At 40.7% G+C, this 17,918-nt stretch overlaps 1 gene segment (V, D, J or C); it reads right to left on the reverse strand.

Annotated features, from left to right (window-relative positions):
* Positions 1 to 14,955: 14,955 nt before the first annotated feature.
* Positions 14,956 to 15,513, reverse strand: LOC133770487 (T cell receptor alpha variable 19-like). The segment is given in 2 exon segments: positions 14,956 to 15,320; positions 15,495 to 15,513. Coding segments are annotated over 2 exon segments (384 nt in total).
* Between the last annotated feature and the right edge of the window lie 2,405 nt (positions 15,514 to 17,918).

Here is a 17,918-nt window from a genome sequence, read left to right on the forward strand (position 1 = left end):
GTGCAATAGGCAGGTAACGCCTTACTACCATTACTAGGATGGTTTCAGCATCCAGACTCCCTGAACAGGTCCCCACAGGGATTCCTGGGCCACACTTGGATGAGAGTAGCCTTACACGTTAGCCTTATGAGAGCGAGAGCAAGAGCAAGAGCGATAGTGAGAGCAAGAGTGAGAGTGAGCACGCGAGAGAGAGCTAGAGAGAGAGAGAGAGAGTCTTACTTTGGTAATTTGATCCTTGAAATGCCATCTTTGTACTTATGCTCATGGTTTAATTCAGGTAAATATTTTCTTTTAGAATGCCAGGTTTGAGATGCTATTAGCCAAGCTGTCTTCATTACAGAGAATATATCAATATTTAGTTGTCTCTTGCTTGTTTTATCAGGGATTCCAGCAATCTGAGTTGGAGGCACTGTTTGCGTGCTGTCTGATGGCTTCTTCATCTAGTTCCTGTGTAATTATTTGTGGTAGTGAAGCAAGTCCAGCAGGAAATGTAAAAGGAGTGTTCTCCTAGGTCCTTCTTTCTCTAAAACTGGATTTTCTTTATGAGGTATGATTGTATTACAGTAAGAAGGCCCTGCTCACATAAACCATTTTAGAGTATTGAGCCTGTTATTGCAGGCAGCTACACTGAAAGAGCAGTGCTGTTGCTGTAATAAAAATGGCTTTGAGTAAAATCAGTTGGGCATGAGAATAAACTTCAAATGATAAGTATTTACCCTAAGTACATTTTCTCACCAGTTAAGATTATCTTGCACTGTTTCACTCTTACTAAAATTATGTATAAAGTACAGTTCCCGGCTGGTGCCGCGGCTCAATAGGCTAATCCTCCGCCTGTGGCACCAGCACCCAGGGTTCTAGTCCTGGTCGGGGCACTGGTTCTGTCCCGGTTGCTCCTCTTCCAGTCCAGCTCTTTGCTGTGGCCTGGGAAGGCAGTGAAGGATGGCCCAAGTCTTTGGGCCCTACACCTGCATGGGAGACCAGGAGGAAGCACCTGGCTCCTGGCTTCGGATCAGCGCGGTGCGCTGGCCACAGCGGCCATTGGGGGAGTGAACCAACAGCAAAGGAAGACCTTTCTCTCTGTCTCTCTCTCTCACTGTCCACTCTGCCTGTCAAAAATAAATAAATACAGTACAGTTCCCATGCTAACAAGATTCAACTGGCTGCTTTGAAATCCCTGTGAGTGCTCAGAATTCCTAAATTCCAAGCATTCATTCCAGAGACTTCCTGGAGCATCTACATGTGAAGCTCTGTAAAAAACACATCAGTCAAAACAAGACTTGATTCCCACCTTAGCTTGCTTTCAGTAGAGTGAGGAGCAGATAAGTAAAACAAATCCTGTTCTCTGCCTGTGTTCCCAACAGCTTGGGCCAGGCATTTGGAATGCAGAATCAGACTGGAAGTAGGGGGCAGGTGAATTTATCACAAGGCAAAGGTAACCTGGATAAATATGTCACTTTCAGTGTTCAGATTGCTTTTTTCATCCCATATCCCTTTTCCTTTCTTAGTCCTAGTGTCCAGATGTTTACTCGCCAATGCCCAGGGGTCTAGTGCCAGTGTGTGGGATGTCCAGGCTGCTAGGGCAGGAGGTAGCATTTTCACTCAGGTGTGGGTATCCAGACATGGCCCAGGGCACTCTCTGTTCTCATCATTCCATCCTGTCACTCCTCTGATGAAGTTTCAGAGTGATCTTGTGTTATCTAGCCTTGGAGACAGAAATTAAATTTCACACTAACACATTTTAGATTTTATTAAACTTCCAATATCAAAAAGTTCCCCATTTTTTGAGAGCTGAATTACTTGGGGACTGGTTTTTTGAATTAGATATTTTGAAGCTTGGTTGAGATTAGGTTGTGCTCCTTGAGATCCATTGCCACTACTTCTGCTAGCTTCCTTCGCTTCTTTCTTCAGTTTAGAGCCTAGGATACAGAAGTAGAATGAAGGCTGCCTGGCCTTCACAAAGCTAACCATTTGGAACACACAGAGATGTTTTCCTCCCAACATTTCAGCTTTTGCCACAGAAGTCCCATGGAGCCGAGGCAGGACAATTTGTCAGCCCTTGAGTTGGGTGGGAACAATGTTGGAATACGATAACTTAATTCTACAGAACACCTGAAATGCCTTATTCAATGTTGTGAGAGACACAAAATATAATCACATTTCAAAAAACGCATAATCTCTTTGGGTTGGTAAGATATAAACTCATAGATAATTTGGTATGGTTGCTGGGCTGAGAAGTGACTCTTCTCTTGCTGAGTATGCCAGTGCTGCACTGTTCTAAGCAATAATTTCATTACTTATAAACAATAATTTGCTTATTTATAAAATTAAATTGGTTGTCTATACCTTTCCTCATTCACAATGTTATTATGATGCACAAATGAGATAATGTTTATGAAAGTGCTTTATAACATTAGGTGGTGCCATTGAAATATTTTTTGAAAAGAACCATAGACAGTGACTAAGTGGCAGAGCTTCCCAAGAGAAGGGAGAGCTCACTGTGGAATGAGTGGTCAGGAAATTCTTCATGGGACAAGCATGAGATCACATCTAGGATGGGAAGAATGATGGCAAGTGTTCATACAGGGTAATTATTGAAGCAAAGGACAGCAGGCAGAGCTGTTTGTGAAGAACCGAGAGTGTCCCAACCTCGTTCTAGAGTTAGACTGGATCTGTGATGATGAACAAACTTGTAGAGGCCATTGAGAGCCATACCAGGAGATTTCATCTGACCCCCGCAGGCACGGCATGGCCACTGAAGTTTGTCGTCCTGGGTTCCAGAGTGATCGATGTTGTTTTCTAAAAGGATAAGTAATTTGTGGGCTGATGGGAAAACAGTAGGGAGGAGAGCTTGGAAGTAGAGCAGCCAGTTAAAAGGCTGCAACAGAAAACCAGGTGTGACACGTTGAGAGTGTGAGCTCAGGCAGTAATCACCACATTGCAAAGGGAAGTCTAAGTCCACCTGGTAACATATTGGATTCTTGAATTCTTGGAACGGGGAGCAGAGCATCTTCAGAAAAAAAAATGTGAGTTCTTTATTGAGTAAACATTTGCTAAGCATCTGTTATATAAAGGTGCAGTGTAATATGTCAGGATATGAAGATGTATTGAATAGGAATTGTGGTCTCAGAACTTAATCAATTATGTAGATAATGCATGATTTATGACCTTTATGGAGGTATAATATGCATTCAAAAAAGTGCCCAAAGCCTAAGAGTAGAGCTTGCTGAATTTTCACAAAGTGGATACACCCACTATGTAACTAGCACCCGGATTGAGAAGCAGATCATTACCAACACCCCAGAAGCCTCCCTTCTACTGTCTCCCAGTCAGTATCTGTCCCTAATTCAGCCATGTCCCCAATCTTCTAACATAACTCATAAATGAGTTTTGTCTGGTCAAACATCTTTTGTGTTTGTCATCTTTCACTGAGTAAAATTCATGGGACTGGTTCACATTGCATATATACAAGTGTATTTATTCTCATTGCTGTGTTGCATTCCATTATCCTGACATATCCCTGGAATGGTTTATGGATCCCTGGGTTATTTTCCAGTTTCAGGCATTGTGTTTTTATTCTTGCACAGGATTTATGAATAAACATATGCCACAATTTTGGCTGGAGCATAGGGACTGCAGATGTTCAGCTTCAGTGATACTGCTACTTCCAAAGTTATACCATTCACATTCCCTCTAGCAGTGGGAATTCCTGTTGCTCAATGTCCTTGTCAATACTTGGTCTTATCTGTGTTTTTCACTTTAGACATTCTGTCCAGGGTGTAGTTATTGATACGAATTTGCAGAGCCACAATACAAAGACTAAAGTGATAATTAACAATAAAGGTTAAAGAGTGATTGGGAAGTTTAGAGAAAGAACATGACGTCTGTTGTATGCTTGGTCAGGAGACCTAAGTCTTGTATGATAGAAGTGTTGACTATACATTTTCCAGATAATTCTAAATTTTAATGGTTATGCTTCTAAGTTATAACATGACAATGACTTACTGCAGAGGTCACATTTCTCAGACTACCAAGCAGCAAAACATACCTATTCTCACCCAGTAAGCTCCCCCTTTTCCTCTCAGAAAGTGTGATCATGGGAGGTTTAGAGAGTAGTGGAGCCTGCAGAGTTGGAGGGAGGTCACTCTGTTCAATGGAACAATTAAAGCAAAGCTCACAGATCAATGACCAGGCAAATTGGTCTTCTTATTCCCAATACAGAGCAGAAAAGCGAGGTATACTTGTGCCTTGGGCATTGAAAATACTTCCTCCGTGCTTCCTGCACCAGGTTATAAATCTCATCCCATTCCCGAGACAGCTTGTGTTTAACCTGGATACAGGATGAGAATTGCCTCTTTGCAAATAATTGCCTCATCTCACGGAAGAAATTAATACAGCAATTGGTCCTATTTCAAGTATATTGAAAAGGTGTTTATTTACTCTTAACACAAGAGAGGGAAATATCGCCTCAACTTATTGAGATTATTGTCTAACAGCTCATCTACTAGTTGTATATTCATTCACAGAAAAAGTTGTCATTTCTTTGTTAGATATTATCTTGACACTTGGAACATTTTGGGTTATTTGTTTTAATAGTGTGAAAGGCTGAACAAAAATCAGTCTGAACACTGATTTTGTCACTGATCATGTCTACAAGCATTTCTACTGGGGCCTGTCAGCAAATACGAGATAATGTGATTGAAATCACCTATTTGGGGAGAAAGAGGTTAAAGTAGTTCCCTGCCCTCTGATAATAACACTTGTATGTTAAACCTCACCCATCTGCTTCTCTGTCCTGGCCTGGAGCTTGTCAAAAGGGTGGGTACTGGCAAATGGGAATATTTACTAGAAGATATTATCCTCTTCAGGGTGATTTTTCAAGTAATGCCAAGATGTCCCTCCCTTATCAGTGAGCTTGAACTCCTTGGGAAAACATGTCAAAAAGCAGCAAGGGGGCTGGCATTGTGACACAGGGGATAAAGCTCTGCAGCTCTGCCTGCAAAGCTGTCCTCCCATATGGGTACCAGTTCATGCCCCAGATTCTCCATTTCTGATCCAGCTCCCTGCTAATGGCCTGGGAGAAGCAGCAGAAAGTGACCTGAGTGTTTGGGTCTCTGATACCAGTGTGGGAGACCTGGAAGAAGCTCTTGATCTTAGCGTTGGTCTGGTCCAGCCATGGCCATTGCGGCCATCTGGGGAGTGAACCAGTGGTTAGAAGATTCTCTCTCTCTCTCTCTCTCCCTCCTTCCCTCTCTCTTTCTCCCTTCCTCCCTATCTCCCTCCATCCATGTAAATCTGATTGTAACACTAATAATTTTTTTAAAAAAATATTTATGAGAGCAGGTCAAGTCCAGAATAGAAGCTGTGTTTTATGAATAAATCAGAACCCCGGACAGTTCATCAAAAGAGGAGTGACTTTGTTTGTTTTGGTTGTTATTTTGCTTTACTTTAATTTAGTGTCCTCCTCTAACCCAGGGATACTGGTACAACTCTGCAGTGGATACATTAAGTACAGTGTATCATGCAGATGTTACAGTAATTAATTTCAATAATACCTGGCATTTCTTTTTCTTCTTCCTTCTTCTTCTTCCTCCTTCTTCTTTCCTTTTCCTCTACCACTCTCCTCCTTTTTTTCTCTCTCTCCTTCTCCCTCTCCCTCTTTTCTTCTCTCTGCCTTGCTAAGCCTTATATGTTAAAAGTCGATAACTTTCAGAACCTTTCTTCTCTCCACCTGCTCCCTTTGGCTTCGTGTTACATCATCATGCAGTGTGTGGAGCACCACGGAAATTTCTATAACTACTAATTGTCATTTCCCAAACAAAGAGGAAGAGTTTGTTTCTATGTATAAGGAACTCAGAAAGGCAGTGGACTAAGTGTTTTTCAACAGAAAAACTTGGGGAGAGACTATTCAACAGCAATTGCCTAATTAAACCTCTATATTCCACAGAAGACGAAACAAAATTCAGAGATGTCACATAGTTTGTTTGCGTGACAAATTCCAGAACTACATTTTAATGTTCTTTTTGCTTGTTAGTCCATACTGGATCCTACAGGCCACTGGACCATGGCCACCATAAAGTCAGGAATCATGTCTGTCTTGTATGATGTTGCCCCAGTGCCAATCATGTATACTGAATATCTTCCGCATCAATTAATAAACTGCTTAAGTTTCTGGAGCTGAGATGCACACTGTGATGAATCACAGACAAAAGCAGGTATGGCTTAATGAGATCATCATTCAGATTTGTTTGTCTTGTGGATTAACATGTGTAAGCAATAATATAACATTTTATGTTGATATAATTCATGTTGTAAAATGAATGACAAGTTTGCACAAATTTTAAAAATAAAATGAACATACACCAAAGTTAATTCGTGTTAAGACAGAACTTTTGATCTCTCTTATAGGCAGTCCAGTGTTCCTGGATCTTCCTGTTTTTATAGGTAAGTTAGGGAAATAGTTTTCAATTAGAGGGCTGATTTTTAAATGTTGATAACTAACTAGGGGTTTTTAAACACTTGTATGGAACAAAAGAAATAAAAATACTTGGGTCCCGGGGGGCGGAGCCAAGATGGCGGATAGTGAGGACGTGTGCCTTAGTTTGGGAAAATAAACTTTCATAAAAGCGGAATTACTGTAGCATCAGGAAAAGACTCAAGAAAAAAACTGCAGAGGAATCACTTCCGGATCTTGTGGAGGAAACACAGAGGACTTACAGGGAACCCACCGCGTGGAAAACCAACCGAGACAAGCCGAGCGGCAGCTGCGGGAGAGGAGGCAGAGCCACAGAATCTTGCCAGCGCGGGAACGGAGGAGGGTAAGAAAGACAAAGACCTGAGAAGTCGGAGACATTGGGGGGAGGGGGAACAGAGGCCTCTCCCTTCACTCACCAAGCAAAACAAAGAGCACCGCGATTTTACATATGTAAAGCTCAGCCAAACTCAGTATCTTTAGCGAAACTGGAGAACACATTGAGGGCTGCATAAATTCTGTGTATGGTCCCAGGGGTAGATCAAACGAATACCCACAGAGGCTAGATTTCAACTACCCTCAACTCCACTCCCAACTGAGTCAAAAAAAAAAAAAAAGAGAGAGAGAGAGAGAGAGAGAGCGTCCCAGCAAGGAGCAAATAATCTGGGAGAGTCGCTCTTTACACAGCCTTAAACCTCAAGAAACAAGCATAGCTCTCTGACCACACCCATCACAGCCCCTAAGGCTCCGACAAAACAGACAGCTCACTTAGAGGTATAGTATAACGAGAGAAAAAAAAAAAAAAAAAAAAAAAAAACACAAATTATCTCTAACTTGCCAAGCGGGAACGGAGGAGGGTAAGAAAGACAAAGACCTGAGAAGTCGGAGACATTGGGGGGAGGGGGAACAGAGGCCTCTCCCTTCACTCACCAAGCAAAACAAAGAGCACCGCGATTTTACATATGTAAAGCTCAGCCAAACTCAGTATCTTTAGCGAAACTGGAGAACACATTGAGGGCTGCATAAACTCTGTGTATAGTCCCAGGGGTAGATCAAACGAATACTCACAGAGGCTAGATTTCAACTACCCCCAACCCCACTCCCAACTAAGTCAAAACAAAAAAAAAAAAAAAGAGAGAGAGAGAGAGTGTCCCAGCAAGGAGCAAATAATCTGGGAGAGTCGCTCTTTACACAGCCTTAAACCTCAAGAAACAAGCATAGCTCTCTGACCACACCCATCACAGCCCCTAAGGCTCCAACAAAACAGACAGCTCACTTAGAGGCATAGTATAACGAGAGAAAAAAAACAAAAACAAAAACACCACAAATTATCTCTAACATGCCAAGCAAGAAACATAGAAGCGGAGGTACCAAGAACAAGGAAGGCACTATGACGCCCCCAAGTGAACAAGACATGCCAATGCAAGATTATGAAGATGAAGAGATAGAGCAAATGCAAGAAGCAGATTTCAAAAAATTCACAAGAACATTAAGAAGTTCTCAAAAACAAATTCTTGAACTACAGAAATCCTTAATGGACAAGATAGAAAATCTCTCCCGTGAAAATGAAATATTAAGGAGGAATCAAAATGAAATGAAACAACTAGTGGAACAGGAAATTGCGATAGTGAAAAAAACCTCAATGAAATGAAGAACTCAATAGATCAAATGGCAAACACATTAGAGAGCCTTAAAAACAGAATGGATGAAGCAGAGGAGAGAATATCGGAATTAGAAGACAGAGAACAGGAAAGGAAACAGTCAAATCAAAGAAAAGAAGAAGAAATCAGAAATCTAAAAAATACTGTCAGGAATCTACAGGATACTATTAAAAAACCCAACATTCGGGTTCTAGGAGTTCCTGAAGGCATGGAAAGGGAGAAAGGATTAGAAGGCCTTTTTAGTGAGATACTAGCAGAAAATTTCCCAAGTTTGGAGAAGGACAGAGACATCCTAGTACAGGAAGCTCAGAGAACCCCTAATAAACATGATCAAGAGATCCTCACCATGACACGTCGTAATCAAACTCACCACAGTGAAACACAAAGAAAAGATCCTAAAATGTGCAAGAGAGAAATGTCAGATTACTCTCAGAGGATCTCCAATTAGACTTACAGCTGATTTCTCATCAGAAACCCTACAAGCCAGGAGAGAATGCCGAGATATAGCCCAGGTACTAAGAGAGAAAAACTGCCAGCCCAGAATATTATATCCTGCAAAGCTCTCATTTGTGAATGAAGGTGAAATTAAGACCTTTCACAGCAAACAGAAATTGAAAGAATTTGTCGCCACTCGTCCAGCCCTGCAAAAGATGCTTAAAGACGTGTTACATACAGAAACACAGAATCACGGTCACCAATATGAAAGAAGGTAAAGGAAGGAAACCTCAGAGCAAAAGATCACAGGAATCTCAAACCAGATATTAGAAAATATCTTTGGCAAATGGCAGGGCAAAGTTACTCCTTCTCAATAGTCACATTGAATGTTAATGGCTTGAATTGTCCAGTTAAAAGACACCGATTGGCTGATTGGATTAAGGAACAAAACCCATCCTTTTGCTGCTTACAAGAAACCCATCTATCCAACAATGATCCATACAAGCTGAGAGTGAAAGGCTGGAAAAAGATATACCACGCCAACAGAAATGAAAAGAGAGCGGGCGTAGCCATCTTAATATCGGACAACATAAACTTTACTACAAAAACTGTTAGGAGAGACAAAGAGGGGCACTATATAATGATTAAGGGATCCATTCAACAAGAAGATATAACGATTATCAACGTATATGCACCTAATTACAGGGCACCAGCTTATTTAAAAGACTTGTTAAGGGACTTAAAGGGAGACTTAGACCCCAATACAATAGTACTGGGGGACTTCAATACTCCACTCTCAGAGATAGACAGATCAACAGGACAGAAGATCAACAAGGAGACAGTAGATTTAAATGACACTATAGCCCAAATGGATCTAACAGACATCTACAGAACATTTCATCCTACATCTAAGGACTTTACATTCTTCTCAGCAGTACATGGAACCCTCTCTAGGATTGACCACATACTAGGCCATAAAGCAAGTCTCAGCAAATTCAAAAGAATTAGAATCATACCATGCAGCTTCTCAGACCACAAAGGAATGAAATTGGAAATTGGCAACTCAGGAATCCCTAGAGCACGTGTAAACACATGGAGATTGAACAATATGCTCCTGAATGAACAACGGGTCATAGAAGAAATTAAAAGAGAAATCAAAAATTTTCTGGAAGTAAATGAGGATAACAGCACAACATACCAAAACCTATGGGATACAACAAAAGCAGTGTTAAGAGGAAAGTTTATATCAATAGGTGCCTACATCAAGAAATTGGAAAGGCACCAAATAGATGAGCTTTCAAGTCATCTCAAGGATCTAGAAAATCTGCAGCAAACCAAACCCAAACCCAGTAGGAGAAGAGAAATAATTAAAATCAGAGAAGAAATCAACAGGATTGAATCCAAAAAAACATTACAAAAAATCAGCCAAACGAGGAGCTGGTTTTTTGAAAAAATAAACAAAATTGACACCCCATTGGCCCAACTCACTAAAAAAAGAAGAGAAAAGACCCAAATCAATAGGATCAGAGATGAAATGGGAAACGTAACAACAGACGCCACAGAAATAAAAAGAATCATCAGAAATTACTACAAGGACTTGTATGCCAGCAAACAGGGAAATCTATCAGAAATGGACAGATTCTTGGACACATACAACCTCCCTAAATTGAGCCAGGAAGACATAGAAAACCTAAACAGACCAATAACTGACACAGAAATTGAAACAGTAATAAAGGCCCTCCCAACAAAGAAAAGCCCAGGGCCAGATGGATTCACTGCTGAGTTCTACCAGACATTTAGAGAAGAACTAACTCCAATTCTTCTCAAACTATTCAGAGCAATCGAAAAAGAGGGAATCCTCCCAAATTCCTTCTATGAAGCCACCATCACCTTAATTCCTAAGCCAGAAAGAGACGCAACATTGAAAGAGAATTACAGACCAATATCCCTGATGAACATAGATGCAAAAATCCTAAATAAAATTCTGGCCAATAGAATGCAACAACACATCAGAAAGATCATCCACCCAGACCAAGTGGGATTCATCCCCGGTATGCAGGGATGGTTCAACATTCGCAAAACAATCAACGTAATACACTACATTAACAGACTGCAGAAGAAAAACCATATGATTCTCTCAATAGACGCAGAGAAAGCATTTGATAAAATACAACACCCTTTCATGATGAAAACTCTAAGCAAACTGGGTATGGAAGGAACATTCCTTAATACAATCAAAGCAATATATGAAAAACCCATGGCCAACATCCTATTGAATGGGGAAAAGTTGGAAGCATTTCCACTGAAATCTGGTACCAGACAGGGATGCCCTCTCTCACCACTGCTATTCAATATAGTTCTGGAAGTTTTGGCCAGAGCTATTAGGCAAGAAAAAGAAATTAAAGGGATACAAATCGGGAAGGATGAACTCAAACTATCCCTCTTTGCAGATGATATGATTCTTTATTTAGGGGACCCAAAGAACTCTACTAAGAGACTGCTGGAACTCATCGAAGAGTTTGGCAAAGTAGCAGGATATAAAATCAATGCACAAAAATCAACAGCCTTTGTATACACAGGCAATGCCACGGCTGAGGAAGAACTTCTAAAATCAATCCCATTCACAATAGCTACAAAAACAATCAAATACCTTGGAATAAACTTAACCAAAGACGTTAAAGATCTCTACGATGAAAACTACAAAACCTTACAGAAAGAAATAGAAGAGGATACCAAAAAATGGAGAAATCTTCCATGCTCATGGATTGGAAGAATCAATATCATCAAAATGTCTATCCTCCCAAAAGCAATTTATACATTCAATGCAATACCCATCAAGATCCCGAAGACCTTCTTCTCAGATATAGAAAAAATGATGCTGAAATTCATATGGAGACACAGAAGACCTCGAATAGCCAAAGCAATCCTGTACAACAAAAACAAAGCCGGAGGAATCACAATACCTGATTTTAGGACATACTACAGGGCAGTTGTTATCAAAACAGCATGGTACTGGTACAGAAACAGATGGATAGACCAATGGAACAGAATAGAAACACCAGAAATCAATCCAAACACCTACAGCCAACTTATATTTGACCAAAGATCCAAATCTAATCCCTGGAATAAGGACAGCCTATTCAATAAATGGTGCTGGGAAAATTGGATTTCCACATGCAGAAGCTTGAAGCAAGACCCATACCTATCACCTTACACAAAAATTCACTCAACATGGATTAAAGACTTAAATCTACGACCCGAAACCATCAAATTATTAGAGAGCATTGGAGAAACCCTGCAAGATATAGGCACAGGCAAAGACTTCCTGGAAAATACTCCAACAGCACAGGCAGTCAAAACCAAAATTAACATTTGGGATTGCATCAAATTGAGAAGTTTCTGTACTTCAAAAGAAACAGTCAGGAAAGTGAAGAGGCAACCAACAGAATGGGAAAAAATATTCGCAAACTATACTACAGATAAAGGATTGATAACCAGAATCTACAAAGAAATCAAGAAAATCCACAACAACAAAACAAACAACCCACTTAAGAAATGGGCCAAGGACCTCAATAGACATTTTTCGAAAGAGGAAATCCAAATGGCCAACAGACACATGAAAAAATGTTCAAGATCACTAGCAATCAGAGAAATGCAAATCAAAACCACAATGAGGTTCCATCTCACCCCGGTGAGAATAGCTCACATTCAGAAATCTACCAACAACAGATGCTGGAGAGGATGTGGGGAAAAAGGGACACTAACCCACTGTTGGTGGGAATGCAAACTGGTTAAGCCACTATGGAAGTCTGTCTGGAGATTCCTCAGAAACCTGAACATAACCCTACCATACAACCCAGCCATCCCACTCCTTGGAATTTACCCAAAGGAATTTAATTTGACAAATAAAAAAGCCATCTGCACATTAATGTTTATTGCAGCTCAATTCACAATAGCTAAGACCTGGAACCAACCCAAATGCCCATCAACAGTAGACTGGATAAAGAAATTATGGGACATGTACTCCATAGAATACTATACAGCAGTAAGAAACAATGAAACCCAGTCATTTGCAACAAGATGGAGCAATCTGGAAAACATCATGCTGAGTGAATTAAGCCAGTCCCAAAGAGAAAAATATCATTTGTTTTCCCTGATCGATGACAACTGAGCGCCAAAGAGGAAACCTGTTAAGTGAAATGGACACTATAAGCAACAATGAACTGATCAGCTCCTGTCCTGACTTTAGATGTACAATGTAATACTTTATCCTTTTTAGTATTTGTTGTTGTTGTTGTTGTTCTAGTACTATTGGTTGAACTCAGTAATTAACACACAATTATTCTCAGGTGTTTAAATTTTAACTGAAAAGTGATCCCTGTTAAATCTAAGAGTGGAAAAAGAGAGGGAGGAGATGAACAATTTGGAACATGCTCAATCGGACTGGCCGCAAATGGTGGAGTTAGAAATGTGCAGGGGATTCCAACACAATTCCATCAAGATGGCATGTACCAATGCCATCGCACTAGTCCAAGTGATCAATTTCAGCTCACAATTGATAGCTCTGATAGGTCTAAGAGTCAAAGAGATCACACAAACAAGACAAGTATCTGCTAATACTAACTGATAGAATCAAAAAGGGAGAGAAAGATCCAACATGGGAAGTGGGATACACAGCAGACTCATAGGATGGCAGATGTCCTAAACAACACTCCGGCCTCAGAATCAGCCCTCAAGGCATTCAGATCTGGCTGAAGAGCCCATGAGAGTATAGCAGGCATGGAAAGCCAAGATATCATGGGAAAAAAAAAAAAAAAGACCTAAATGAATGATCTCTGTGAGTGAGATCCCAGTGGAAAGAACGGGCCCATCAAAGAAGGAGATACCCTTCTCCGAAGGGAGGAGAGAACCTCCACTTTGACTATGACCCTATCGGAATAAGACCAAAGTCAGCGAACTCTAAAGGCTTCCATAGCCCTGGCAACTCATGACTAGAGCCTAGGGAGATTACTGACGCCATGAACAGGAGTGTCAAATTGTTAAGTCAGCAACAGGAGTCACTGTGTACTTACACCCCATGCGGGATCTGTCCCTAATGTGTCGTCTAAAGCCAAGTGATGCTATGACTGGTACTGAAACAGTATTTTTATACTTTGCGTTTCTGTGTGGGCGCAGACTGATGAGGTCTTTGCTAATTATATACTGAAGTGATCTTCTGTATATAAAGAGAATTGGAAATGAAAAAAAAAAAACAAAAAACAACCTGGTGTTAAAATGGAAATGGCATAGAAAATTAATTATTTTGAAAAAAAAATTATGTGGGATCTCTGTCTTTAATGTGCTGTACATTGCTATTTAATGTTATAATTAGTAATCCAATGGTAGTTTTTTCACTCGATGTTGCTATGGGGGCAAAATGTTGAAACCTTTACCTAATATATACTAAATTGATCTTCTATATACAAAGAGAATTGAAAATGAATCTTTACATGAATGGAAGGGGAGGGGGAGCGGGAGGGGGGAGGGTTGTGGGCGGGAGGGAAGTTGTGGGAGGGGGGAAGCCATTGTAACCCACAAGCTATACTTTGGAAATTTATATTCATTAAATAAAAGTTTAATAAAAAAAAAATACTTGGGTCCCTATTCTAATATCTGAAGAAAAATGCATTTTTAGAGGTAGACATTGGACAAGACCATCTGGGTATTGGTCTCCATGACAGCTGTCATTCTGGCCCTAACCACTTCTCAGCTTCAAATTGGAGAGGATGTGGAGGGGAAATGGTAAAGCAAGTGACTCAACAGGTTAGGACACATTCTCACCTTAAGCAGCCTAATCTGTAGGCAGCCTCTGAGTGAGAGCCATTTAGAGTTGTTTTTTTTAAATCATTATCATGTTACAAAGAGATGGTCCAGAGATAGGTAATTAGAGGAACGTTTCAAATTTGTTCTATTATATAAGAGTTACTGGTGTGATTATGGAAGGCAGCAAAAATTAAATAATTTATTCTACTGCTAAAAATCCATGAAAGGAATTTATATTAAAAATGGACAAAGGCATTCTACATTATAATCAATGTATAAACATATCGATGACTCTAAAAATTTAACAGCTCATCAAGGGAATCACCCATATTGCCTGAGGATAATCTAATAATTTCCCCACCTCAATAGAACCAACACAGGTTTGAGTGGTTTTCTTATTGCACCCTCTTGTTTTATATTTATATTTTATTTACATTTTATCACAATCTATTCTAAAGAAGAGAAGATGCATATACTTCCAAAAAGGATTGTCCTGACATTCTACATGAATTACATTAAGGTTTCACTGCTACACCACCACCACCTGTGCTGTCAGCCCTTGCTTCTTCCTGTCTGATAAACCTCTCCTCAGAGGCCCTGCCTCCCGCTGAGGTTTTGGTAGAGCCTCTGCAGGCACCCATCGCACTGTGGGTTTTCTCTCAGAGCACAGAAATACACTGCTGAGTCTACAAGCTGTGAGGCTGTGATTGTGAGGCTGATGGCGCTGACTGCTTTCTGGAAGTTCAGAGAATACCGACCCTCGGTTGCGTTTTTCTCATTATAAGAGTCCTGACGAATGAGGAAAATCATTTCTCCGCTTGGTAGTTGTTTGTACCAGAACAAGTAGTAAGTAGGGTCACTGGTTTCATACACACAGTCCAGAGTCACCGGCTCCTTCTCCACCACAGAAGTTGTAGTCTGAGCTTGGGTTACCTTCTGGGCCACACTGGCTCCTGCAGGAGAGAAGAGTCTAGTTCCTTATTTGTGAAAAGAAGTGGATAGGGACTCAGTGCTCCGAGTCCATTGCCCACTGTTCCTCCCTTCTAACCTTTGCAGACAATGATCTACCTCTCCCCACAGCTGTCAGAGCTGAGCAGAGCCCGAGCCCCGTGCTTGTCGCAGCTTACCGAGACAGATGGAGGCCATGACTGCCCTGAAAAGGCTGCTGATCCGCATCTTGGTAGCTTTTCCCATGAATGAAATGGTCTATATCCTATGCAAATCCAGAGCTGAATTCTGCACCCTGTGCTCGAGAGGTACAAGCGATGTTACCGAGCTGTGTGATGCTCTGCCCCACACAGGAAACAGTCAGTTGCTACATGACGAGTTTGCCTGTGTCATGCAGCAGGCTTCCTGGACAGGGAGATACTACTCTGTCCTGAGCACCTGTTGTGTCTCTGGTAAAACCAAGTCATGACTAACAAATTCATTTTTGATGGAAAATGTAGGGCTTATGTCTCAGTATGAACTATAGTAAAGATGAAGAATCATATAATTATGCATCCTTTGGTCTTTTCTCCAGATAGAATTGCGATCAAAAGGCACCACAGAATTAAGACTCTCTAGCAGGATCGTAAATATTTTAATCTAAATTTTTATTGCTATCTTGCCAGTTATGGAACCCAGCAAAACTTATATGAGGAATATTTGATTATTAACGAATGATTTTACATCAACGCCTCCTGAGTCACAAAATCTTTCAAGTGTGTTCTGTGTTAAGAAGCAGCAGGAAAGAAAATACATGCATGTATATGTGCACACACATTGTGTTTTATGTGAGTATATGTGTCTGTGTGTGTGTAAGCAAAAATAAGTTCAGAAAATTTTGTATGTTAGTATGTTTGTATGTTTGTATGTTAGTACAGGAATTTCTGGTATAACTCAATATGTGTGTTCCTGAAAGTTGTCTTGTACTTCCAAGCCACACACACATTACAGTGGAAACCATGATCAGAAAAACCCAAAAGTATACAATTTATAACCAAAGGAGTATCAAAAATAATAGTAAACCTATTAAAAATACCAGTAGAATCCAGTTTCTATTAGTGATCATTCCTTGATTCAGTTAGTAAGCAATTTGTAGTTTTAAAATATTAGGATTTGTGGGGCTAGTGTTGTGGCATAACAGGTAAAGCCATTGCCTGTGATGCCAGCATCCCATATGGGCACCAGTTTGTGTCCTGGCTGCTCCGCTTCTGATCCATATCCCTGCTACTGGCCTGGGAAAGTAGCAATGACAGCCCAAGTACCTAAGCTCCTGACACCCATGTGGGAGACCTCGTTCCTGGCTTTCACCTGGCCCAGCAAAGGTCATTGTGCCATCTGTGGAGTGAACCACTGCATGAAAGATCTCTCTCACTCTCTCTGTAACTCTTTTTTTTTTTTTGACAGGCAGAGTTAGATAGTGAGAGAGAGAGAGAGACGGAGAGAAAGGTCTTCCCTCCGTTGGTTCACCCCCCTTAACTCTGACTTTCAAAATAAATAAATAAGTCTTTAAAAAGTATTAGGACATGTGTGTTTCACACTTCTAAATATAAGCCTATGAGATGTCATGTATTTAGAATAAGACCCAGGTTCATAAAATTGTTGTTTTTGTTCTTTTTAAATCAATTTATTATTTAAGACTAGAAATAGGGATAGTCTTTTCTTTTCATAGACTTTATTTTTAGAGTATTTTTGGGTTCACAATAAAAGTTAGCAAATGAATGGAATATATTTCCCATATACTTCCTGCACTCACAGAGGCACCACACTCACGTGTTTTCGCTGATGAACCTACACGGACACATCACTGTTATCCAGGGCCCACAGTTGACAGGAGGCTTCACTCTGGGTGCTTTACATCCTCTGGGTTTACACAAATGAAGGCTTACAGGCACCCCTAATTGTGGTGTCATACAGAAGGCTGTTACTGCCCTAACGCTTTGGAATTAGACAGTAGTGATGATTGGACAACCTGTGAATACACTAAGACAATATAGTCTGTGGTGAGCTACATTTCAATAAAGTTTGTTGTTTAAAAACAACAAAGGTAAAATATTCATATCACTGGTAACCAGAGCGACTCGAGTGCTGCAGTGGAAAGAAGGCCTGGGAAACAGGGGACCTGCCAATATCAGAGGAAACTGAGACAATGGCAATATCTCAGTCCCACAGGAGAAAATGATCTCAGGGGATCCCAGAGTTGGGCAGATTTACCATGAAGTAAACGAGGCTTTTCTTGCAGGACCCCTTGTTAGTCCATGACCCCGTAACTCATGTTGTAATTTCATGTGTTTTTTCTTAAAGAGAGCCCAGAAATCAAAGCAGTCTCAGGGCCTGCACCTGCACCTGCCAAGAAAGCAAGATGGATAAAGGACGGACAAGGCTCTCGGCTCTCCAGGACAGGGGGAAGAATTTCCCTTGTGAGTTCATCCTCTGCAGGGTTCAACAGGAAGCCACACCTCTGTTTTGTGGGATTATTTTATCCATTTGGGATCTCAGTGAACAAGAGTCTATGTGCATCCTCCTTTTATAAACAGTAACCTGAGTTCTCTGGCTGCTGAGTTCAA

The sequence above is a fragment of the Lepus europaeus genome, chromosome 11, assembly GCF_033115175.1.
Source record: "Lepus europaeus isolate LE1 chromosome 11, mLepTim1.pri, whole genome shotgun sequence".
Classification (NCBI taxonomy): Eukaryota; Metazoa; Chordata; class Mammalia; order Lagomorpha; family Leporidae; genus Lepus; species Lepus europaeus.